At 45.5% G+C, this 27,405-nt stretch overlaps 1 protein-coding gene across 1 annotated transcript in view; it reads left to right on the forward strand.

Moving 5' to 3' along the window:
* The window catches only part of SEPSECS (Sep (O-phosphoserine) tRNA:Sec (selenocysteine) tRNA synthase), a 270,729-nt gene that overhangs the window by 103,013 nt on the left and 140,311 nt on the right, over positions 1–27,405 (forward strand). Inside the window, exon 4 of the mRNA XM_086964015.1 lies at positions 779–937. Within this exon, the coding sequence (XP_086820141.1) occupies positions 779–937 (159 nt within the window). The remainder of the gene's footprint in view (positions 1–778; positions 938–27,405) is intronic.

The following is a 27,405-nucleotide window of genomic DNA, read 5'->3' on the forward strand; positions in this document are numbered from 1 at the left end:
GATAACTACGGACTTTTATTTTTACATATAGTATTGTGGATTTTTGTTGTTTTTGATCTTGTTTTAATTATATAAAAATATTGGATATTTTTCTAAACTGGTGTGGTGTCCTTTTGTAGTGCATACACTGCATTATTGTGGGTTATGTGCAAATGCTTTACACACTGCCTCTAAGATAAGCCTGACTGCTCGTGCCAAGCTACCAAGGGGGTGAGCAGGGTTTTTTTTTTAGGAGTGTAACTCCCTTATCCTGACTAGAGTGGAGATTTTTACCTGGCTTCGGCCCTTTCCCTAGCCTACCAGAAATCCCATTTCTAACAATCTCACTTTTTTTGTCTAGTGGGCTTCTTGTCCCCTAGAGGGACAGAAAGACTGTTGCGGCTTTAGAGATTAAGGGCAATCCTAGAGCATGCATTCAATAGGGAGAGGTACCATTGACATCAAGGTAAGTGGCCTGTTGCACGTACAGGTACAAAAAACAGAACATCTTTCTGGTGTGAGCACCAAAAATACTTTTTTTGCTTCAGGGATGGACAGAACATTTATGTCCTATGCACTGGGTAGGTGGTGTGTAGGATGTAAAGGTCTCCTCTTCCGCACTATTAAGGTTAAATGTGTAAGTCTTTCTTGTTTTGTTATATGCTTATGGTTAGGTGAAGTCTTGCATCTGTAGAACATATACTTCATAGAGTGCATACATGCATAAGCTAATGAACTAATTTTTTCCTACTGTATCAAATTACTCATGTTTACCTGAATGTTTTCTTTTTATTTGTAGGTGTCAGAACAGTGGCCAGCTGTTTTGTGGTGCCTCTTGCAACAGGCATGAGTCTGACCCTTTGCTTTTTAACTTTACGACATGAAAGAGCAAAGGCAAAATATATAATTTGGCCTCGTATCGACCAGAAATCTTGTTTTAAATCCATGATAACTGCAGGTAAAGAAATTACAAACTGTTTTATCACATTTTATGTATAGGTGAACAAAGTCACTGAATCCTTAGTTTAGAAATATTGGTGGCAATATGGTTCTAATAGATAATTCTTCCTCAGATTTCTCATATTATGAACTATCTTTTCAGGTGTCAGATAGGTCTGGAGAATCTCCCCCACTCCCAGCAATATCACTTGAGCGCTGCCATGTGTCATTATGTGCTTTAAGCCATGATGACCCTTCTTGACATGACAATACCCAGATGTATTAGGTAACAACTGGCATGCTGGCCTCCGCTTTTGTTTTTCCTCACCTAATCGACGTGGGTCCTGGGATGTTTCTTTACACAGCCACTAGGCAAATTTCTCCTCGAAATGTTTCAAGACTTATCACAGATGTCACACGATGATTTGCCTTGCCATTCACAACACAAAAAGAGACGCACAATTGATGGACGGAATGCAGAACTAATCAAAGCATTAACCTCCAGTCAAGAGATCTGGGTTAAATCCATTATTATTTTGCTCACCATGCCACCCCAGTTTAGATAAGAGAGCTGCATGTGGTACCTCTGATGGGAAATTGATATCACAGCATGCGATTCTTGTGCCTCTAGGCACCACACCCCACCAGGGAATGGAAGACTAAGGTGTTACTGGCTAACAAACACAGGGAGGCATTTACTCTGTCTCCTTTCCCTACAGGTAGGTTATCTGTAAGAAAACAATCTGTTAAAATATATTCCTATAAACACGTAATGCGCCATAAGGAGAAGTCTAGTGCCATTTTTTGTCTCACTGCCGTTACGTATGCTGAACTTCTCATTGTCACATAAGATCCCAGCATTGAAAAAGGTGCGTCTTGAGTTTCTAGATTCACTGGCTGCCCTGAGCAGATTAAAGCCTTTCAGCTGAATTGGTTAAGAGGGCTCCTGCATCCTCTAGGCCACCGCAGAGGGGGAGCATGTTCCTGTGGACTCGGCAACTTAGGCCGCTTTAACCCAGACAATGCTCCTCCTTGGCTTCTGGCCCTTCTACCCAAGAGGAAATGGACGCCTTCATTTGGAGCCCCCTTAAGCACCAGCACAGATGTCGCTCACGGAGCAGAGTAGGTGTTGCTCTTTTAGCCATTGAGTGAGAGGAAATTATCAGTATGGCGAGGGAAAAGGTTACGGTGAACTTTAACAATATTCCTGTGGCAGAGCACATAACAGAGTTTTGTCAGGATGAAGGAAATTGTCAGCTCTGACTCCGATTCCCTTGTAGTAACTTAAAAATGCTATGCCATACTTTAGATGATTCTTGGGAGGGTGATGGTCTCCTTTTTCACTATAATACTGCACTGACTTTAATCTTGATTTGCAAAATGTGAGTGACCTGGGCATTTCACCAGAAATGAACATTTCTTACTTCTCTTGTCCAATTACAGTGGCAAATCGGTTGTATTCCTACTACAATAGGAATAGTCCAACCTGAACTGCCTGTGCAGGTCCCCTCAAGATGGGAACACAGGCAATCCAAGACTGATTTCGACCCACCTAGTTTCATCAGTGATATGTAGCTTTAGTCTTATGGCACACTGAGCACAGGACCCACATCAGGGCATGCCCGTCAACCTTAGGGCATCTGCATTAAAAACCGCAAGGTGATGGTAGGAATGCTTGAATTAATTTCGGCTACTGGCAGTGGCTCTGGCTGTATTATGACCATCTATTTTTTCACCTACTGTGTCAGTCTAGAAAGAAACCCTCTTTATGCAAATCAGTCTTTGTCCTGCTCCAGGTAGAACAGTGTACTCCAAACTACAATGCCAGGCCCCCTCCATATGGGAACACAAGCAAACCAAGACTGGTTTGGCTGTGTCTAATCTAAGGTGGCATGGTGAGCAAATAAGCTGTGTATTGGGATGCAACCTGAGTAGTTATCCCTTGCTGAGATTAACTCCGGTATTCCAACCATCACGTGTTTGTATTCAGTGTGATGGTCAAAGTGCCATAGGTTTGCACAGACATGGTTCACCTGCTTATTGTGTCACTGGAACCAAGCTGTGCCCGACTGAGGATGTCCAACTAAGCCGAAACTAGTCTTGGATTGCTCATATTTTGGTTCAGGGAGGACCTGACTTTGACAATTCAGCATGCACTGTTCTTATTGGAGCAGGACCATGGCTGATTTGCCTATGGATGGGTCTTATATGGTGCAGTATTAAGAGCAAAACAATTATGGATTGGATGTGGCTCCAAGTAATTACCAGTGGCTGAGATAAGCTCAAGCATTCCATTCATCACTTTTGTATTCTTAATTCTGGCTTAGGCTCTCTTTCACAACAGTTCCATCAACAGTACTTGACGTTTTGTGACTACTGCAAGACTATACAGTCTCAGCAGAGACCACCTTCTCAGTCTATTCAGATAACTGTTTTGGAGCAGGGGTGGATCTAGTGGATGCCGTTGACAGCAGGAGGAGGTAGAGTTTCCACCATTCTCTGCTGGCTCTGTTCCATCAAAACCTCTCTAATTCCTCCCACCTCCCTTACAGCGTCACCTTCTTTTGGTGGGTCATGGTCTTCTAATAATCTACCAGTTTTGAGATGATCACGATGGAACTCTTGATCAGTCCCCTAATCTGCAAGGGCCTCGCCTTGCTCATCCTGTTCCTTACTTCGGACCACCCTTCTTCCACCAACAGGTGCTCTCCAGCACATGCTGAGATTTTGGAAACGGATGTTCTTGCCCGGTTGAACATGGGAAAGGTGGTGCTTTTGGAAGAAAGGGTCACAGGAGTCTACTCCCTTTACTTTTTGGTCTCAAGAAGGTCAATGGAAGATCTGAGACCCAGCCTGGATCTACCCCTTCTGAAATTGTTCATTCAGAAGGACAAGTCAAGATGCTGTCTCTGAGCCTAGTCTTACTGTTCTTGAATGCTGGAGATTGATTTGTGTTCATAGATCCCCAGGTTGTCAATTACCATCTTCCAATTATTCCCACTCAAAGTTATTACCCGAGATACAATGTGACATCCAATTCTATCAGTTCATGCTCCAGCCATTTGGACTGATGTTTGCGCCATGCACGATGCATTCCATATTTGGATAACTGGATACTGAAAGCAGAATCCCCAGTGCTGATGAAGGAATACCTCCAGTCCAAGATAACTTGTTCAAGACTTGGTCTTTAATATCAGCATCTTTAAGTATCACCTCTCTCCCACGTGGAAGCCAACCTTAATAAGGGCAGTACCGGACATGGCCCACATAAAAGCACTTGTTCCTACTCTGAGGATCATGATTGTTCAACAAATAATTCTTCGGTTTCTGGTTTGGACTTTGGGATTCCCCAGCCCCTTATCCCACCCGCCTCCCTCTTGGTCTAGGACCTCATTTTCCCCCAGCAAGTGTTCCGTCCATATAGTTCCCAGAGTCGCTGGCTGCAGGTGCATGTGGCCCTTGGTATTCACCCCTTTATGCCCACCATGCAGCGGAGTGTTTGTGTCCCCTTTAGAGACCTCCGTCCATCCCATGATAGATTCGCCACTTACCCCACACTCTTTGGAATTTGTTAGGGCACCCTCGTGCTTTGTGTGTAACCCTTTCGGCCGCCATGTAGAGGTCCATTCCCCTCCTCCATTCCTCTAGCTGTGGGACGTCTGGTGCCCCCCGTTTCCTGGCTATGTCACTCTTGGCCACCACCAGGGCTAGCACCAGAAATATCAGCTGTGGCCTAGGTACATCCACATCGTTAGTCATTCCCAGAAGTGCAAGCCTTGGGTCTGGCGGTATGTCTACCCCTAGCACCTTTCCCAGTTCCGCAAGAACCCCCCCCCCCCCCCAGTATGTTTAAATGTTTGGGCATGACCAGACAGTGTGCAAAAAGTCTCCCCTTTCATGGCCACATCTCAGGCAACATGGGTCAGGTATTCTCCCCATTTTACATAGTCGCACTCTATCAAAGTATACCCTGTGGAGGATGTTGAACTGGATCAGACGGAGACGCGACTTAATCGCCACCTCCCGGGGTGCATCATCACTATTCCCCAGTCCACGTCATCCATGTCTCCCACCTCCTGTTCCCATGTGGATCGAAGCCCCTCTAACCTGTTAGGTCTGTTTTTCATAATGGTCTTATACGTGAGGGATACTGCCTTGCCAGAGATCTTGTCCTGTAACAAGCGGCCCTCCAGGGGCGCGTATTCAGGGAGTGCTTCTAACTATGCCCCTTCCGCTCTCCAGGCATGTCTTAGTCGCATGTACTTAAAAAACTGGGACTGATGGAGCCCAAAGTCCGCTTGTAGCGACAGGAAGGATTGCAGAGCCCCCTTTTTGACTATGTCTCCCAAAGTAGAGATGCCTATGGCGTCCCAACCCTGAAACCCTTTTAACTTGCTGATTTCCTTTAGCCATGCGCAGTCCCATAGCGGCGTCTGTTTCGTTGGTTTATGGTCCCACTTAAGGTCTTTTGTCGCCCTTTTCCATGCCCCTTGTCTGATTCTAGTAGCCTGCAATAGCCTAGCTTGTCCTTTCCCTCCGTATATGTAGTGGAGACATGTGTGGGTGCCCATGGTGTGCCTCTCCAGCACGTAAGTGGGGTGTGTGGCCGGTGCTTGTATCAACTCATTTATAGGGACCAGGTGTTCCGCCCAATAGTAAGCCTCTAGATCTGGCAGGGAGATGCCCCTATAGTGTTGGTGTCTCTGTAGGGTTGCCAGCGACACCCTAGGGTGCTTACCCAGCCAGAGGTACGCCCGCAGGTCTGCATGTATGTCTCGAAAGACTGTATTGTTTATGGGGAAATATTCGTTCTGGAAGGCGTACAGGAATCTCGGTAATGAAATCATTTTAAACATGGCTGCCTGCCCAAAAATCGTCAAGGGGAGCGTCTGCCACCTACTAGCATCTGTCTTGAAGTTACGTTGGACCCTAGCAAGGTTACGGTCGTAGGAAAGGTCTCCGTTCGTTGTGATAAATATCCCTAAGTACATGAATCCCTCTCCAGTTTTCTGCAGTCTCTCAGGCAGGGCGGGCCAGCTGTCTCTACCCCGAGGGTCATAAAGAGTCGACTTATGCCAGTTAATCTGGTAGCCAGACATAACGCCATAACTGTCCAATTCCATGAACAGCGCTGGGATCGTGGTTTCCGGTCGCGTAATATACATTAGGACATCGTCTGCGTATAAGGACAGCTTTTCCTCCTGTGCTCCCGCTGCCCCTATCCGGAATCCCGTAATTCCCACGTTCTGCCTGACCGCGCACGCCATCACTTCAATAGAGAGGGCGAATAACAGGGGGGAGTGGGGGCATCCCTGCCTCGTACCTCTTTGTATAGGGAAGCCCTTCGACAGTGTCCCATTGATTCTGACCCTAGCACTCGGGTGTGTATATAGTAGTTTGATTTTGCATCGGTATTTAGGACCAAATCCCATACGCTCCAGTACTCCCTCCAGGAAAGGCCAGTGTACCGCGTCAAATGCCTTCTCGGCATCTAGAGACCGGAACCAGTGTAGATTATCCCTGTTCTCCACCTCTCGAAGCCAATTGTGGGTCCTCCGTAGGTTGTATCTAGTTGCCCTTTCCTGGATAAACCCAGTTTGGTCAATATGGACCAGTCCCGGTATGACCCGCCGGAGGCGGAGAGCCAGGATTGTTGCATACAGTTTCACCTCCACATTCAGGAGGGAGATAGGGCGGTAGGACGAGCAGTCCTCTGCGGGCTTCCCTGGTTTGTAGATTGGGACAATAGTGGCCTTTCTAAGGTCAGGTGTAAATTGCCCCTCCTCTTCAGCTCCCTGAAAGAGGCCTAGCAGGTGGCATGTCAGGAGGTCCGCCATTTTTTTGAAGAACTCCGCGGGGAACCCATTCGGGCCAGGTGCCTTCCCTGCACGAAGCTTAGTCATTGCAATTCTCACTTCCTCTTCGGTAATGTCTCCCTCTAGGTCTAAGCGCTCCACCTTTTCTAGAGTTGGGATATCAATAGGCGCCATATATTGCAGTGCCTCCTCTTTCGAGCCCAGGTCACATGCTTGGTAGAAGGTGCTATAGCTCTCGGCAAATGCATTCGCTATCTTGCTGTCCGTGAATGCCCATTCACCTTGACCATCTCGCACCTTTTCCACCCATCTATCGTCTCTCTCTCTCCTGCTGAGCCACGCCAGCAACCTGCCAGATTTATCGCCTACATCATACACACGGTGTAGGGTCGCCAGCGTCTGAGACCTTGCCTCTCCTGTCACGAAGTGTCTATATTGGGTCTGTAGATCTACCAGGCGTCTAATGTTCCCTGGGTCCCTTGTAAGTAAGTGTTCTTTTTCTACCTTCAGTATGCGTGCTTTCAGTCCCTGTATCTCATTCTGGACTTTTTTCCGATCTTCTGCCAGCCTACACTGTGCCCTATCCCTCAATACCACTTTGAGTGCTTCCCAGAGGACCACCCGCGAGTCCACAGAGCCAACGTTTTCTACCAAATAAACCTTCTCGTCCGCCCGTAGTCCTTTCAGGATGTCCGGGTTTTGTAGGTCCCATGCCGACAGTCGGAGTATCTTGGGCCCTTCCCTCGGTCTCCCTCCTATCTTCAGGAGCAATCGCGAGTGGTCTGACACCCCCCGGGCACAATACTCCACTGAATCCGATACCTGCAATGCCTGCCGTGCCATAAAGACATAGTCCAGGCGGGAGTACACTTTGTGTGCTTCAGAGAAGGAGAAAGCCTTGGCTTCTGCGTGAAGCCATCGCCAGACATCAAGGATGCCAAGCGCTTTCATGGTCTTGGCCAGCGGTGTCACCATCTGTTGTCTATATCGGTCACCTGTCCTGTCTAACTCGAGGTTCATTACGTCGTTAAAATCTCCCCCGAGTATTTGGATTGTGTCAGATGTATTAATAATGATGTCTGATATTCCCTTCAGGGTGTCTGCCTGCAGTTTAGGTGGGGTGTAGGCAGAAATGAAAGTGTATTCCCGCCTTCCCCACATACCGCGTACCCAGACGTAAGTGCCCCGTTGATCAGTCCATGTCTGCGCCACTCTCATAGGTGGGTCTTTTTAATCAGGATTGCCACTCCATGTGAGCCTGTAGTAAATCCTGCGTTCGCTAGAACTCTATACTGTCCTCTCACCAGGAATGCACATTTTGTGCCCTGCAGGTGTGTCTCCTGGAGGAGCACCACATCGGCCCCTGACCTCTTCACATAATTGTTGACCAGGCCCCTCTTTATCTTACAGCCTAGACAGTCGACATTCCATGTCAAGACCTTAAACCCCCCTCCGTGTACGGGTTCTCGCTCTGGGCTACCCATAAGCGTAATCCTGAAATAGTACCTGCTGGGCCCTTACGGCCCGGGGTGGGATTTGCCGTGTTGCGTGTGTGTGTGTGCTTGACATGACATGGTAAAAACATTGTTTTTCCCCCACTAAAACATCGTAAACATCCCCAACTGTCCCTCGATCCCCCCTCCCTACCTTCCTCCCCTTTCGGTCCCACCATCTACCCCCATCTGCGGCAGGACTTATCGGCAAGAAAAGGTCTATCGCCCTCCCCTGGCCTCCTCCCCTTCCCCTGGCCTACCCCAACTTGATGAACAAAACGCGGTCAGTAAGGATGATATCCCACTGCACCCACAGTTTTATGTGATAGTTCTTTTAACCAATGCGATTAGGTACAATGATAACCAAGTTTTAAATAGAAAAATAACAATTAGGAGGCGTGTAAGCCACTTGCGTGTCTCCGATCAGTCCAACCGATATCTCTTCCACCCAGTCGCCTTCTTGCTCAGGTGACAAGGTCTACGCCTTCGCCCTGCCCAGGGGTGCTGTTCGTATCATGGTCTTTTTCCAGTTCATTAATTGCGGCCACCAACGGATAAAGTGACTGTTCCTCATCCACCTCGCTCCTTGACGTAGCCTTTCCCGCGTCGTCCTCTCCCACCCTGCGCTCCTCGGGCGCCAGAGCCTAGAATCTGGAGCCAGCCTGAGTGTTCTGGCGTGAATTTGCAGAGTCCTGGGTCCCCCTGGGGGTCCCATGTTGCGATGGGTAAGGTGTCGTATGCGGCGTCCTCGTCCCCCTCAGTCTGCGCCTGCGTTGTGGTTTCACCATCTCCCATAGGTTACCATTAGAGGGACCTTCTGACTCCATGTTCCGCCCGTCCTCATCTCGCCTCCCCGTATGTGGACGTTTTTCCTAACCACTGCCAGGCGTCTTCCGGGTGAGTGAAGAAGTGCGTCTTTTCCTTGTATATTACTTTTAGCTTGGCCGGGAAGAGGAGCATGTACTGTATCTTCAAGTCTCTAAGTTTGGCCTTCACCGTATCAAAGGATCGTCTCATCCTCTGCACCTCCTGACTATAATTCTCCATTCGTATCTCGCCTTTCTTCCTGGCTTCTCGCAATATCGTGTCCCTGTCGGCGAAGTTAAGGAACCTCACTATTATCGGCCGAGGCCTTCCTCCCGCCAGTGGTTTGGCCATGAGTGAGCTGTGTGCTCTTTCAATGATAAAGCAGTTGGAAAATGATGCATGGGGCAGGAGTTCGACCAGTCATGAGTGCAGAAACTCCGCCACATTGGACCCTTCGATTCCTTCTTTAAATCCCACAAAGCGGAGGTTGTTGTGTCTCGCCCTATTTTCCGCGTCATAGACTTTCCATTGGAGTTGCTTATGTGAGGCCATCAGGTCTTTAACATCCTTTTGCAGGGCATGGATCACGTCTTCCACTTCGCCGATCCTTGTTTCGGCCGTGGTAACTCACTCTGTGAGGTTTCGGAAGTCCTGCCGCAGTAAGTTGACCTCTACTTCTACTTCACCAATTTTCACCTCCAGGGCAGCCCGTGAGGCCTGGATGTCTTCCCTGGACGCCTGGATCGCTCCCATCAGGAGGGCCTTGTCTGAGCTCGCTCCGACTCCATCCCTAACGTTGGACGACTGCGCAGTCGCAAATTTATCAATGGTGCCTTGTTTCTGGGCCTTAACAGCCGCGTCTTTCTTCCCCATTCCTGTACGGTGCGGTAGCCTGTGAGGAGAGAGTGTAGGGCCTATATTCTTCTCGATGGTCCGATCACTTCTTTGGCCCTCCACCGCGTCGCCCCCACGGGATCTCCTTACACTGTCCAGCAGGTCACCTCTATCAGCTTTCCTGTGCAGCCCCGGGCGGCTAGCACTACCCCCAGAGTGGGTGCTTTCCTCGGTCTCTGGCTTCTTACTGCGTCCTGAGCACACAATACGTTGCATCCGTCCCGTCAGTAGGGCTCTTCCAAGCAATGAGGGGGAAGGTGCTGCCCCGTCTGCCCCTTGCCTCCGAGCCCGTTTCGCCGGGGGAGCCGCTCTCCCTCAGGCAGGTGTCGTTGCAGTCAGGCTAATGTAGTTCCACGTGCAATGCGTCGAACTCTGGTCCTCACGGGCCTACTCCATTTACATGAAACGGCGTGACTCCTGCAGTCAGCTCCAGGGAGGTAGCCCGAAATTCCAGGCCTGCCTCTCACTCACCAGAGAAGCGGTTGGTTTATTGTTGGGCTTGCGGTCCTCTTGTCGCGGCTTCCGCCGGAGCTCTCATTCGCCCCCTCGTGTTTTGTCCCCCTACTCCTCTTGCTGGCACTTTGTGGTGGGGGAGGGCACCTTCCGGGACCCGTCCGTAGCCTTCCCCCGCCTCTCTGTTCCACTAGGGACCCACAGCGTCCCTCTTAGCTGCCCACGGGCCGGCGGTCCGATTCCTACGCCACTCCCCACACGGCGCCTCTAACCCGGTAAGCAGTCCTCTCTGATGTCGGGCGCCGGGGGTGGTGTCTGCGTCACTGCTGTGCGGCCGATTTGGGACTTACCCCGTGACTTCCCACAGTGCGTTCCCGGAGTCTCCTGGGCTCCTTCCCTCCTGTCTTTGGGGCTGGGGCACTTCCTTGCCCCTACAGTGTCCCGGGAGCTCCGGTTCACAGCGCCGATCTAGGCCGTAGTGGGCGCCGCCATCTTGAGTCCGGCTCCGGAGTTGTACGCCGCCAGTCGTTGCGCCCGCGTTCGGGACCAATTGGGCTCCGGGGGCCACACATGGCAGTCACTATGGGTCTGCGCACTCTCCGCCACCCTTTCAAAGCATTCAGAGGCTGTTGGGTTCACGTTATGTCGCCGGATCAAAGTCGGTTGTACGGAGCTCCTAGCAAGTGCGGCTTATAGCGCCATGTTGCTGGCCGCGCCCCCTAATTAAATCTTTCTTGGGTGCATTTGAGGAACTGTGTTTGTGACTGGACCTGTCTAATTCAGGATCTAGTTCTACGTTGAATTCCCCACTCTAGAGTATATCATTCTCTGGTGTATGCCTACACACGGTTCAGAGTGCCGCCAAAACTTGTTCTGGTGTGCTTGATGACCTCTCCATTCGAACTGATGAACAGTTGCCCAATGTGCCTTTTTACAATGAAGATAGTTTTACCTTCAGCTTGTAGGACTGGAGGACTTCACACCCTCTGAGTGTGTCCACCTTTCACAGTTATTAAGCTGCATAACTTGGTCCTTCCCACCTATCCATCCTTCCTATGACTTTCATATGGGCCAGTCTATAACTCCTTCATCCTTCTTTCCACTGTTGCTCTCCCTCTACCCCCCATCCAACCTTACCAGGGAGTGGATGGTTTCAGGCAGCCACTGAACATGACATCCCTGACCCCTCAGGGATCATGGAAACAGATCAGAACCTTTCGCTCAGTCACTCAGGCTTACTTGTGCTCCGAGAAATATACAGAATACACAATGGGACATTTTCAAAATATTTATTGAACCAGAGTTATTCTTGTATAGAACACATGTGCTGCGATAAGCAGTAGACGGAAGCAGATGAGTGATTACAAGTGCCAAAAGCGTAAATATATATACAGTTCTACCATGATGCTAAAACTGTGTATGTATGTGCGTGTGTGTGTGTATATATATATATACATATATATATATACATGCATATAAACAATGCAGCAATCAAGCGTACTCCTACAATGCAAAGCCCTACTCTGAGTGTACCTAGAGTGTGTGTAGGTGTGAAACCAAGAATACCCCACCCTCCCCAAGGGAGGATCCAACTCCATTACCTGGTTGGAGAGAATGTAAGTTCCCGTCCTGGTCACAAACCGGAAACTCCCTCACGGAGATGGCAGACCGCTGCCTGGTGAAGTCTCAGAACGTAGGGACCCACGGTGTCGGCTGAAGGGCCTCCTCTGTTAATCTTTTGGGATGCTCTTTATTTATAATAGAGAGCAGCCTTGCGATGTGCGTGTAGATTAGCAATGTTCTGGATATGTAGATAGCCCTTTTGCCCCAATAGATGAAGATAGAACGACATTTGTACATAGTGCGTAGAAGGCCCTGATGTTCGCGGCATCGTGTTAATGTTATTCGAAGCTGGATGTGTAAACAAAGTTGTTTCAGAGAAACTAATTTAACATTGTCGTGCACGCAAATATGTGCAAAAGTTCTCGGCAGAAATGTTATTGTGAAAAATAGGACAATGTAAGAAATTAGCCACTTTGCTACATGGGCCTAACCCGACCACATAACACCACCTCCTCATCCCACCAAGGGGCAGGAACAACTACATAGACTGGACCCTAGATGTGCTGCATTCTACTCTATCAGTTGCACTCTCTAGGACCGAGCGATGTTCAACAGTTAGTGGGCTTTGCTAGAGCAAAGAAAGGCAAGCTGGAGACCAAGCACATAATTTTGCATTAGGTTCTTTGTAAAGGAATTTGCTAATCTGTAGTGAAGGAAGACCTTCAAGAGGTCTTTTTTCTCATTCCACCAGGGACATAAATGCTTCTATGGCTTTCTCTAGAAGTGTTTCTGTAGCTGACGTATACTGGGTGGTCACTCAGCAATTCTTCTATGTTTTAGCCAACCGTTCCTGCCTAGCCTAAACACGCTGGTACTTTGCCATAGGAGAGTGCATCACTTTCTTGGTAAATTATTAAAAATAATGGGGTGACCCATTGTCCCTCAGAACCTGGGAATTCTAGTAGTATGCAGCAACAGTTGGTTCTGTGGGGGAGGTTCAGTTCAGTTCAAAAGCTTTATTCGATCATTTAAAAAACAATCATAAAAGCACACAAGAAATTACATCAAAATTACATAACAACTATACAAATTTTAAAAAAGGGAATTCAGTGCAATCACAAGGAAGGGAGAGGTAACAAGTCGGCAATAGCAGCTAAATTTACGGGAAACAGTACATTCACAGTTGGGTTATAAATTCCATACTTTTCCTGTCGGACACGGATTTCAGAATAAAAGTGGCTGTAAAAAAACACACGTCCGGTACATCAAGTGCGAATAAAAACCTCATTGCAGTTTTAACAGTAGACACAGAATATTTTTTAAAAAGGGGTTTAAGGTAAGCAATAGGGAGATAATAATACAGAGGGCAAATAAGCAAAAAGTGCACACTGCTCTGCTTAGAAGTTCCGTCGCATCGACAGGGGATTGACGTATGCTTTTTTATCAGGGGGAAGGCCACCAGATTATGAACAATGCCTTACCTTGTAAGGACATACTTGTGAGATTGCTTAGTGACCACTTTTAAATACTTTGAAAAGCCATAGCCTGCCAAGTTATTTGAATGGTAAAATTCATGTGTTACAAACTGGCGGCTCACTTCACTACACAATTTTGCTTTAACCCCCAGATAGACATGTTTGAGCTCCTGTTTGGAAATATTAATGACGCTAGCTGGATCCGCAAAAACATCCAAATCAAACAGGACTCTGTATGATGTTAAAACGTATTTAAGCCATGGGATCAGACTATATTTATCCAAACGGAGGCTGTCATTAATGATTCTCTTAGTGAAACCAGTTTCATCCTTGGCCCAGATAGATCTCCAGGCCATTAAAGGTCTCAATCCTACTAGATCAGTCAAAAATTTCAACCCAACTTCTTGATGAACCAGCTCGTTAGAAGCTGAGCTTGGGAGGCAAAGAAGCCTCTTTAAAAATTCATTTTCCGCCACTTGCAGATCTCCATGATGACAGTGTCCCCAAACACCCGAACCATAGAGTGCCACCGGAGCACATCTATGTCGGTATACATTTAACATGTCATATATACGACGACTTCCTATTTTAGAAGCAAATTTAAAAGCCCCAGAAGCACCCTTACCCATCTTAGCCTTAATATTAAGTATCTCCGGTGCCCATGTGCCACTGCTACTAAAAGTAATCCCTAGGTAGCAGAATTTATCCACCACTTCAATTTTTTGATCCTTGAACTGGAATGATCTTAACTTCTTTACCTTCTTCCCACAAGTCATAATAAAAGTTTTCGAGTTATTGATTTTTAGTTTCCTCCCCTTTATAAAATCAAAAAAACTGTCCACAAGTCTCTGCAGGCCGAAAAGTGTTCTAGATAATAGAACTGTGTTGTCTGCATAGAGCAGTACAGGGATCGCTTGACCCTCAACAAGCGGTGCATCAGCATTAACCAGTTTCAACTCTGAGTCCATGGCGTTAATAAAAAGGGAGAAAAGGAGTGGGGCAAGGACACAGCCTTGCCTAATACCTGATTTGACTTTAATCTTATTGGTACAATCCCCCGCTTGGCCAAATCGAATCTGGGCCGACAACTTATTGTATAATCTGGCCAAAAAATAAATAATTGCAGCAGGGCGCCCAGATCAAGTAGTGTGGACAAAGCATGATCCACCAGGTCAAATGCGCTAGTAAGGTCCGCGAAACAGAGGAATAATGAGCCCTGCTTGGCTCGGGTGTATTTACCAATAATTAAATCTATGTTCATACACTGCTCGATGGTACCAAGGCCCTTGCGGAACCCAAATTGGGATACCATTAGCCTCTGCCCACTCTTCCAATTGCAGCAAGAGCACCCTGCTCATTATTTTCAGGGATGAATCTAGAAGGGAGATAGGGCGATAGTTCTTAGCCTCGCGTCTATCTCCCTTCTTATAGATTGGTATAATTATGGACTCACCCCATGTAGATGGAGTGCTTTCCTTAACTGTCGCATTAAAAACCTGGGTCAAAAGAGGGCCCCATAACAATAAATCCGCTTTATACAGGTCGACCGGCACCCCATCGGGTCCTGGGGCCTTCCCTCCCTTACTATTCCGAATAGCGTTATCTACCTCTAGCGTTGTAAATTTGGGCCGAGGACTGCAGCCCTAGAGCATGTAGAATCTTCCCCGCCCGGGTCAAAGACACCAGTGAAGTACAAAACCCAGCTTTCCTCACTGACCTGGGCAGATAATACAGGGAATTCCTCTTTCCGGAGAAAAGGACTATTTACAGTATTCCAAAAAAAGCTTACTGTCCCGGAGCACTGCCGCTTTTGAGAGATTGTCCCACGCCTCCTCCCTTAACTCCTGCTTCCTACGGTTCACATGGGGTTTGTAGGTTGCACTAAGAGATTTAACAACATCCCTGATATATTTCAATTTTTAGATGTTGAATTAGCAACCTGGGCACCAAAAATTATATTGGGAGGCGATTTTAACATTAATGGAGCAGACGGATTAGGACTGGGTTCTTTTGGAAAGTATAGCGGTAGGAAAAAAAAAGTATTTCAGGCACTACACAGCCTGGTGTTAAATAATGCTCTCTCAGATGTATGGGGGAAAAAGATATTGGATAATAAAGGGTACACATATTACTCTGCTCCGCACCAAACATGTGCAAGATTAGATTATTTTTTTATTTCAAGTACTAGTATTTCTAATTCGAAGATTGAAAGGCTGCCACGGATCCTAAGCGACCATAACCCTTTAGTACTTACTATAATAACAAAAACAAGTACTAGACAGCATACGAACTGGACTTTTGAAAGAGAGCTACTGAAAGATGAGAAGTATATAGAATACATGAATAAATGGATCAGTGATTTTTTTTCCTTTAATAAAGATACAGCAGAAATGGGAGTCGTTTGGGACACTTTTAAAGCTGGAATACGAGGTGAAACAATGAGTTATAACTCTTATAAAAGGAAACAAACCCAGCTGAGGAATTTAGAATTAGCTTCGAAGGTTTTGATGGCAGAAGAAAATCTAGAAAATAGCGTGGTGTCGGGGCGGGATATGGAAAAAGCTCGGGTAGAGTTAGTAAAAGCCAAAGGTGAGGCAGAGGGTGAAATTGCCAGCAAAGCAGCGAAAATTTATAACACTAAAAGAGAGAAGTGTTATGAGTTGAGTGAGTCAGTAGGTAGGATACTGGCTACTAGAACAAGGCAACAAGAATCTGCAGGTATAGTGAGGGAAATTAGGGACACCGCGGGCATGGTTCATTCAGACTCGATTAAAATAAGAGAAGTCTTTAGGATATTTTATGAAAAGTTATACGACGACGAGTTACAGGGTCGTGATCCTTTAAAAGATAAGGAAGAAATGATGGAGTATCTCCAGGAGATCCCTATAGACCCAATAGAGGAAGAGGAAGCAGATGGGTTAGAGGGAGAGCTGCAGTTAGAAGAAATAAAGGAGGCAATATGGAACCTACCTTCTGGCAAAGCAGCAGGCCCTGATCAGATACCCATAGAATTTTACAAAGTATTTTGGGATTGCTTGAGAGAAGAAATAATAAAGGTGATGCAAGGGGCACAGCTGGGCATAACATCGCCTAAATCATGGGGGGGTGCAGAGGTGGTCGTAATATTAAAAAAAGGTAAAAAACCGGAAGAACCAGGCTCGTATAGGCCTATAACTCTACTTAATGCAGACGCAAAAGTCTTCTCTAAAGCATTGGCATCAAGGCTGGCAAAAGTTATAGATAAAATTGTTAGCAGCTGCCAACACGGTTTTATACCAGGGAGAGGAACCACCCACCATATACGGAAAGCAATAACTTTATTTGATGTTTCGTCAGTCACAGGGGACCCGATTGCAGTGATGTTACTCGATGCAGAAAAAGCATTCGATCGGGTCTCCTGGAGCTACCTTTGGTATGCTCTAGCTAGAACAGGAATTAAACAAGGCTTTATTAAAGCTTTACAAACTCTCTACTTAGAACCAGTAGCGACACTACGAGTGAATAGTGGAAACACAGGACAATTCCACATAAAAAGAGGCACTAGACAGGGGTGCCCTTGCTCACCTTTATTGTTCGCTATATATATGGACCCGCTTATACGCAGAATAGAGGCATCAGCGATGATAACTCCGGTTACAACACTTATTGGGCAGTGTAAAATCTTAGCCTACGCAGATGACATTGCTGTTATCTCTCCAAATCCATCTGAAGCTATAGAACACCTTGAACTCGAGGCGCTGAAATTTGGAAGAATATGGGGATACAAATTAAATACATCAAAAACACAGATAATAAAAAATTCGTATACCCCGTGCTTAGACAACCGAGTGATACAAGAAGGTACATATCTAGGGGTTATCATAACGTCAGATTTGGATAACTTGGTGGAAAGGAATATTTCCCCTTTTAATCAAGAAAGTGGAGAAAGACCTGGATAGATGGGATAATTTACACCTGTCAATAGTGGGAAGGTCTAATATAGTAAAAATGATTATCCTCCCAAAATTTTTATATTTATTTAGGGCAATACCGCTATTTTTTGATAACAAAATATTTAAAAAACTGGAGAGTATGCTAAATAGATTCCTTTGGGCAAAAGGGAAAACGAGAAGGGCTCTTAGATATATGACATTGCAGAGAGAAAGGGGAGGCTGGGGAGTCCCAGATTTAAAATCTTACTACTGGGCGGCGGCTTTACAGAATATGACTGGCTTAATGGGAGGTGAACAGTGCCGCGGAGCAGAGGAGTGGAGTAAATTTGGATCATTAGCAATCTATGGTCTAACTCTGGGAATGGAAGTGAAGGATGTTCTCCTGAAATTTACAGAGGCTAGTTATTATAAGAGGACAAAGTTTAAGATAATAATAGCAGCATTTGAAATTTGGAAAAGTTTTGCTAAAAAAATTGGCCTAGGAAAATTTAATTCTTATACAAGACTGTTACACAATCCAACCCTCCCACAAGATATCTTCTCGGGACCTATAATGGCAGAGTGGGAAAACAGGGGAATCAGAACCATTGGAGATATTAGGGGGGAACAGTGTGTTCTCCAATTTAAAGATCTACAAGACAGATATAACCTAGAAACTAGGCAATTTTTCAAATTCCTCCAGATTAGGAGTTTCCTCCTGGGAAAAAAAGGTGGCGCTTTGGGATTTAGGCGTAATGCTATCATGGAAATTATTCAAAGGGGGCAGGATTGCACAATCAAAAGATTGTATTCTGAACTGATTAAAGTAAAACAAGATGTTCACCAAAAGTGGAGCGAAAAATGGAAGGATAATCTTAAAATCAGCTCTGAAAGTTTTGGTATCTCCCTAGAAATGGGGAACTCATTACTATGTTCAGCACCATTACAGGCTCAACACTACAAAACACTTTATCACCTGTATTATACACCGGCTAAAATAGCACAATGGGAAGGTTTAGTGGGTATTACATGCTATAGGTGTGGAAGCTCGGATGCTGATTTGGAACATGTATTTGCTTTATGCCCCCGTTTAGATTTATTTAAAAAAGAAATCGAATGTTTTATAAGTAAAATTCTAGAAAGCGAAATTGTATTAACCCCAGGAACTATTCTATTAGGAGTTAATGTTGAGGATGTACGTCCTTTTTGTGGGAGAGAATTTTTGTTTGCTGCTATGTCTATCATGAGATTATGTATAGCCTCTGCATGGATAGATCCTGTACCACCTACCTTCCACAAATGGCTGGCTAAGTTACTAATAACGCATAAAATGGAGAAAGAGATATATGCAAGGAAGGGAAAAAGGGGAAGGAAGTTAGGTAATATAATATGGGATCCTATAACACGATGGAAGGAGGAATAATAGTGTGAAATGTTGGTTTGCCTACAGATAAGAAATATTAACTCGGTGCAATTATAATATCGATGTTATATAATATGAAAGTATACTTTGCCCCAATTTATGCTATTCTTGTGCTCTAATTTGTGCTATAATTTGTTTTTGGTAATATCACCCTCGCCTGCTGATGATTTAGTGATTGTCTTTTATTTTGATCTATGAACTATTTGTATATACTTCTTCTCCTTCAATCTTTTGTTTGTATTAATGATGCCGTGCCTTGTATATAATTGCAAAATACTTTAATAAAAAAAAAAAAAAAAAAAAGGTACCAAGGCCCTTGCGGAACCCAAATTGGGATACCATTAGCCTCTGCCCACTCTTCCAATTGCAGCAAGAGCACCCTGCTCATTATTTTCAGGGATGAATCTAGAAGGGAGATAGGGTGATAGTTCTTAGCCTCGCGTCTATCTCCCTTCTTATAGATTGGTATAATTATGGACTCACCCCATGTAGATGGAGTGCTTTCCTTAACTGTCGCATTAAAAACCTGGGTCAAAAGAGGGCCCCATAACAATAAATCCGCTTTATACAGGTCGACCGGCACCCCGTCGGGTCCTGGGGCCTTCCCTCCCTTACTATTCCGAATAGCGTTATCTACCTCTAGCGTTGTAAATTTGGGCCGAGGACTGCAGCCCTAGAGCATGTAGAATCTTCCCCGCCCGGGTCAAAGACACCAGTGAAGTACAAAACCCAGCTTTCCTCACTGACCTGGGCAGATAATACAGGGAATTCCTCTTTCCGGAGGAAAGGACTATTTACAGTATTCCAAAAAAAGCTTACTGTCCCGGAGCACTGCCGCTTTTGAGAGATTGTCCCACGCCTCCTCCCTTAACTCCTGCTTCCTACGGTTCACATGGGGTTTGTAGGTTGCCCTAAGAGATTTAACAACATCCCTATCCCTCGGACAGTTTGAGAGAGCTTTCTTTAATTCTTGTAAGGACTTCGTACAAGCCCTGTCAAACCAGCCTACGGTCACCCTCTTACTATTGGCATTGGTGATAGTTAAAGTCCTTTTAATAATGTCATTTAAGTTCTCAAATTCGGCAACGATACATAATGCACCTGTATTAACGTCTAGACAGCGTTGCAACTCTTGAAGCTAGCTACCACAATTTTGCTCAGTAACTTTTCTGAGTTATGCCCGCACCACTTAATTCTGATGCCATTCTGTCTACAGGGAATTATTTCATCAGCGGTCCCTCGAGTGGCTAGAACCTTCCTCCCCCAAATTGACGTCAACATAGTAATGCCATTATGGTCACTAAGGTCCAAATCGACTATTTCCGGTATGGCACAGAGAGCACTAATATTAGCTGAGACCAACAGATAGTCAATTACAGAAGCTGAGTTCCTCCCTACAAAGGTAGGGACAGTATTGCCCTCACTATCATCTGCTGGCTGGTGGATTAACAGATCTAATTTGAGCATAAGTGTATTGAGAGACTCTCCATATGGGGTGTGGGCAAAGTGAGCCCGGTCCTCTCCACTTACCCCATCAAAACCGCAGGCATTCGTAAACGAGAAGGAGCATGTACGGATATTAAAACCCCCCCACCCCCAAATAATATCAAAGGGGGCATGAATAGCCCTACCGATTTTCTCAACTGCAGTCTCCAGTTCGTTAACTACAGTGGAGCAAGAGGAGTCAAACACATTATTATAATGGTTAATTAACAGAATATTTCAACCCCCACTTTGCTGCAACCAGAGCACTTGTGAATGGAATCCAATGGTGGTGTGGGATCTTACTCGAACCGGGAAATTTACAGACAATAAAATCACCAGCCCGCCTTTAGCTCTGCCCATAGCTGATTCTTGCGCTAAACAATTATAGGACACATATCCATCAAAATGTATCTCTACCGTGGACCACGTCTCTTGGAGGCAGAGTATGTCATAATTAATAACAGACTCCCTGCAACTCACTAGTTTATACCCAGTACCACAAAGGACATCCTCCGTACCTAGAAACTCTCCTAAGGGCACAGGAGGGGGTGCCCTTTGTGATACTATAGCCGCTGGCAAATGCTCCATAGGGTCATACTCTGAAAGGTCGACACTTCCCACCAATGCTTCTTTACTCAAATCTGGGATTCCCCCCATTAGTGACAACTGGGCAGCAGGAGGTAGTCAATCTACTGCATCAAGACAGCTAAAGCGATTATAATCGCAAAAGGGAGCGCGGGGTGGCATAGGGGCTCCTCTACCATTGAATATTCTATTTCTTCCCCTCCGATCAACCCTTATCCAATCATCCCTTCCTCTTCCATAAGCCATACAGTTATGTGGGTAAAAGAAGGACAATGGCAATGTCTGGATGGTGGAGTCAAATGATCTATTAAAACCAGCACAAATATGGGAGACAGTTCTGGGGTCTCTAAGCTAGTCTGAGCTGTCTTACCCAATAAGGGGAAACTTCTTACCGTGATGATTTCATTATGTAAATGGGCCGGCAAGGGTCTATTCCAATTTAGCCATCTGACTACCTTATTTTTTAGCGAGCTAAAAGATTCTTCTTCCCCCTCTTCTAAAACAGGAGCTCCCGCCAAAACCACCATAAAACGGTTTGCTTCGGGTGGGAGGTCTGGTAAGCGTGGTCTATTAACTCTACACTCTTTTACTGATGCCTGCGTTGCAAGGTAACAATCGTCAGCATTCCCCTGGTTATCACTACCACTAGGCAGAGGGGCAGGAGTCTGCTTAGGGGGTGCCTGGTATACAGAGTTAGAGCCTGGTGGACCAGGCGGTCTACTATTAAGGATAGGTGCTCCACCATCTACTGAAGAGGGTATCCCCCCAGTCTGGCATGCAGGGATTAGGGCTACGCTCGGCTTGTTGGTCATACTTGAGTTTGCTAATAGAGCAGATGTAACTTTCTCAATATTTGCCAATCTAAGTCCGATTTGCTCCATTTTGGCTTCTAAGGGGAATAAAATAGATTTAAATAGCGCTCCCAAACTTTCAATGGACAAGTCGTTGCCGGGCTGGATAACAGAGGGGTATAGTTAAAACAACTGACCCTTTTGTAGAAACTTTTTGCCCCACCGTTGGCCTAGCTGGTGAATTGCTATCTTGCTGTAAATTTGCTAATTTAGCTTTGCTCCCATCTTTCTTGTTATTAGCCCGTTTCCTTGTAGGGATAGCCCCTTCTTTGGTCCCTTGAGACAGGGTACTATTAATGGTGACCCCAGAGTCAGAGGGTGTAATTACATGATTATCAAGAATTAAATTTATTTCAGGCAAAATTTCATTAACTAAAATGTCCAAGTCCTGCAAAACATGCTCCTCCCCTTCAGAAATAATGTCTTGCTCAGCTATATTAGGCACTGTAGTGACGATATCCAGATTCCTTTCTGGCGTTTTAGCGTTAACTATAGTTCCCAGGGAGGATCTTTTATTTACTGTGATTTCCTGTGACAAACGTTTTTCCAAAACGGAAATTTCAGTGTCAATTAGGGTGTTAGCTCTGATTAAGAATTTTTCCATACCTCCCACAATTGACCCTCCAGCTGTCGATGACATACTCCTCAATTCGCGTCCAGACATAGTTCACAAAGTTAATAATGAGAATCCAATGTCTAAATCAAGAGGGGTCTTGACCGGTCAGGAACGGGCAGAAACGGGCCGGCCCTTGGCCCTGGCTTCGCCCGGTGCCGTCCCGCGCGCGTGGTATTGGGTGGGGTTATGTAGGAGGCGAGGCGGGAAGAGTCTGCAGGTGCGGCCAGTTGGACGCCGCAATTGCCACTGGGACTCGCAGTCCCGCTCTGTGCAAACGCCGCTGAAATCACCCCCAAGGCGCTGGTCCGGACTCAGGTACTGTAGGAAACACTCGACCACCTCTATTCACAGTCCTCGACTACGAGCGGCACTGGGGAGGTTATATTTATTGTATATGAGAATAAATCACTCGTAAGTATTTTATTTGGCATGGCAATGCAAGACAAAATAATATAGGACACCAATAAGATGCAGGGAATATTAACATGCATATACCGTAAAGTGCTGTACAAAATAACAGGTCAAAAAGTCACACAGGACTGTTGGGAGCCATATATAAAATAAAGAAGAAACGCTTGTAAAAACAGGGGTACATCAAATCGTACATTTAGACATATTTAATATATACACAGATACAGTGATTTCACAAAAAATCTTCTCTTAAGAGCATCCCAAAGAAACAAATGACTATACAAGCAGAGGTCCTCTTTACATTAGAGATGGTGGAAATAGCTTGTTGGATTAAGGGTTTACCAGCAGGTATCGTCGACGCTTCTACCCATTGTGTGTAATTCAAATACATCAACCCGGGTCTTCATTAGGACTGGACAAATAAAAACAGCCTGTGATAATGGTGAGAAATCTCTATTTTTGATAGAAGAGAGTAACCATTAATGGGGTGCAACGAAGACCCAATTATAGCCAAGAGGTGATTCACTCACTCCCAGTTCGAGAATCCTAACCAGATCTCGGATGAATCAATACTTAATAGGAGCCAATGTATGATCTCCTTCAGTACTACTCTCTGGTAGATTAATTCCCAGTCCCTTCAGGCCAGAACTAATTGGGTCCTGGTTGCATCCCATTAATGGCTACTCTCTACAATATAGATTTCTCACCATTATCACTGGAATATGTGCGTTCCTTGGGCAATAGTGTTGTGCTGGCCCTATTGGATATATGACCTAAAGAGCCTCATACTTCTCCTTCCTCAAAGGCGGCATATAGCATTGGCAATACTTGAAGGGCAGCAGTGTTGTAGAACTTTCCAGGGAAGCCATCCTCCCCTGGAGATTTGGAGTAGGCAGGCATGATATAAATGCCTGTATTTCTTCTAGACTAGTTTCCCCATCTAGCAGACCCCTGCTCTCAGGAGATGGAGTGCATACAATTTTTTTAGGAATAATTTTCATCTGTGCTTCATTATTCAGGTTGGAGTTCTACAGATTCTCTTAGGATGCAAAAGCCTCCATTACATCCAATGTGTGGGTCATTAATATAAAGCTTGGATAGCCAACTGTGCTACTCTTTGTAGTTGTACCACCCGTATTCTGCCCATTTCCCTAATCCCCTCCTGTAATTGCATCACTGGAAATGCACCGAGATCACCGGAGGGAAGGCTTTCTTTCCACTTTACGTTTTAAACATACACTACTCTTAGATGATTTATTTTGTTTACTGTCACTATGCCATAAGTACTTACTTCTAGTGGGGGTGCTTTCACTCTATTTGCTTTCTTGACAGGACATATGGCGGAGGTGTGGGTCCTATATTTATACCTTTAGCATTAATTCCTAATGCTCCAGAAGTTAAAAAAAGTTTGACAGTGGCACATGTTCAGTTCAACAGCCACCTGTGTTTGGTAGACTTTGCAAGATGATTGCAAAATGTACACTACTTAAGTGTACCTCTGTAATAATACAATAAACAAAAATATGACTTTGTAATGGCTATGTATTCTCTTCCCTTGTATCTGAATGTAGTCATGTGTGTGCTCCCTAAATAAAAGGCCGCCTTCCTTCAAATGTTAATTGTTACCTCCATTTCGGACTGCATGATAAGGGCTCTTCTGAGGTTTAGGTCACACCCAGCCAGCGTTTATTAATTCCGACTTCCTTGAATTTTGATTTCCTTATAAATTATTCCAAATTTCTGCTAATTGCATCAGTCAGGATTTTAATTTGTGACTTTGTTGGGTACACGTACACCTATTTGTCAAGGGCTTTCTCTCGTTCACAAATAATATCTCCCTTTATACGGATTGCAAATCTTTGTCAACATTGTTTTTGGGCCTTCTGGACTGTGCACATAGGGATAGATAATCATGCATGACTCAAAGTTCTCCCTGTCCAGTCCATTCCAACTCCATCTGGCAGAGCACTGGTACTAGTCCCCAAACCTCTAATCCCAACTCCATTAAGTACAGCTAAATAATGTGCTGCCTGGTGGATTCTAGGCTTGCGCCTCCTGATCTGCCTTCCTGAACTCCCAGTATAATAAAGCCTCTTCAAAGCTAGTTTGGGGAGAATCTCTGGAGGTCCTTCTTTGTGCTCTGTGGAATAAGTCTGATTCATCCCTCCATGCAACATGATGATGCTGTCCTTGAGAGTCTTCCATCAATGATCATCCAGAGGATGTGTGCATGATGTATTCAGATGATAGAACAGTGCTATGAAATAGTGCTGCACTTTCCTCTTTCTCTCACAGATTGCACTAACGTTCTGGTGGACTTTGGATGTATGACATTTGCAGAGTATTCATTCTGAATGCAGTCCCAAAAGTTGCTGCTGCACTCCCCTTTCCTCCAAGACAATGACTTCAGATAGGTGTGCCTTTTATTTGTTTAGCTTTTTAACAACCAAATGCAACTTGAATGCTAGAGTTTTCTTCATTGGTTGGTAGAGCCAAACGATTGGGGCCAATCGCTTAATGATCAACTTGTTGAGTAAGTTCCTCTACCCACCTGCATTCTTTGGTATTGAGGGTCGTTCAAAAATTCAAGGGCATTGACAGTTGTGTAACCTGCCTCATACCTGTGTCCTGGATGGTGTCACTTTGACCTGGGCTATCAAATCTAGTAATTTACTCAACCATTAACAATCGTCATGTCTATTTTTTTAATGTACCTGACTGATGCTGTGTTGAATTTGATATATCTAAGGTCTACATGCTGGTGATTTGTGCCTACATTAGTTGATCAAGGGCACAATTTGTTGATCCTCAGCAAAGCCATTCAGTAGCCTCTCAGCTCTCTCCTCCCTTTCTCCCAATCAGATAACCTGCAGTGCCAATGTTGTTCTCTTAAACCTATAACTAAACTACGAAACATAACATTCAGCGAGCCGCTAGTGAGACCTTAGTTCCTATCTCTTCCTTAAGGGGCATTAATGATATTTAGGCTGTTTGCATATCTGAGTCTTTCATGCAGACAGGGTGGCCATTTGTTTCTACTCTTATTTTGCGCCAATTGTGCTGAGATAGTTTCCCCTCAGTTAAACAAATTATATTCCTGTCTTTTCTTTGTCTTTATACCAGACCTGTCTGGCAAACATTGTAGTTCTATCTGGGCAGAACCAGAGAGTTCTAGTCATCAGATGAACATTTCACCTCATACGGTGGTGTCTGTCCGATGAGCGACCTCTGAGGCTGCCATGGCAAAATGAATACACCAGTATCCAGTATTTGCCTTTTTCATATGTGTCTCTGCCAGCTAGTGTCAATGCACAGAGAAAGGTTATTGACCAGGTCTCCTTATTTACTCTTGGATCAGGAATAACCTTTGGAATCCAGATGTTTTGCATGAAAGGGTGACGATACCAGCATGATATGCGGCAAGCTTGATCATTCGCCTTCTAACAACCATTCTGCACCTCACCCTCACATGCACACGGTGTTATTCTGGCTACGGATTTCAGAATGACTCAAGTAGGGCGTTCCAAACTTCAGATCCTCGTCATTGCGAGCATGGCAAGTGTGAGGCAGGGGTCGGAAGCATATCCCTCCTCAGAGTTGGCCCCTCGCGCCTGGAATAGTAGGCCCGATCTCTTTAAGAGGTGGCATGGGTTCTGCTCATGCCACTAGCTGTAACTGCAGTTCCAGCTTTTTTTGCTCATTTTGCCTAAATGTAGAGAAGTGGGCAGAATTCCCCCCTTTGAAAAGCTGCATAGGTTCTGCACCTAAAAAGCACAAATGGAAACAATTAAACTAATATGCTAAAGACGTAGTTTTTAGCTTTTCACACCTAAATAAGGTATCCAGGAAACACCATGCCTCCTAAGTCTGACAGTGATGAACAGAAACAGTGCAGCCTGGATTACTGGGTCTGGTCTAAAATGATTCCTTTGTTTAGGTGTAAAACGCGGAGTACCATATTTTTAAGTTATTATTTCAATTTTTTTTTGTGCTTTGTAGATGCTTTGAATGAAGCGAAAACGCCAAAGAAAGCACTGGTCAACTTTAAGACCTGAAAGCATACAGCAGTGCACATTGGACTGAACACCCATCATGTCTGGAGCATGGCACGGATATCTTGTATAACCACCTATCCTATTGCTCACCAGACAGAGTGCGACCTTCCAGTGCAACACATTAGACTGAACAGCTCACATTCACCAGCTGAAACAAAGATTAAAGACGCCCATAGAGATGTCAGTGCAAGGCATGGACTGTCCAACTACAGGGCAAAGGGCGCGTTACCCACCCGGTATGTACCCAGCAGGAGACCGACTGGAACACTGTGCCCAAACTACAAATTGTGACATTTTGACTCTGACTCGTATCTGAGGGTGAAACCTCGGACTCGGGTACTTCACCCAAACTCCAGCGCTCCGAGGCTCTACTGTGGATAGAAGGTGATCCCTGCAAGTGCCAGAACCATGACACAGCTCGACACAGTGTCAAGTGGGAGGTGCCTCTCGGAGAGATGGGTGGGGCTCCCCCCTACTCCTTTTCAGGCACTAATGTTTTTAACAAGATAACCGAGGCCCTCGTTTTGAGTGACCCGGAAAATGCGCCCGCACAACGCCGCATTTCCAATAACTGGGACGCCATTAACTTTGAGGTTGGAAACCAATCCTGCCCTTTATGAGCTGAACCACGAGGGTCTGGTAAGAAATG

Source organism: Lissotriton vulgaris, chromosome 3_2, assembly GCF_964263255.1.
Source record: "Lissotriton vulgaris chromosome 3_2, aLisVul1.2, whole genome shotgun sequence".
NCBI classification, from domain to species: domain Eukaryota; kingdom Metazoa; phylum Chordata; class Amphibia; order Caudata; family Salamandridae; genus Lissotriton; species Lissotriton vulgaris.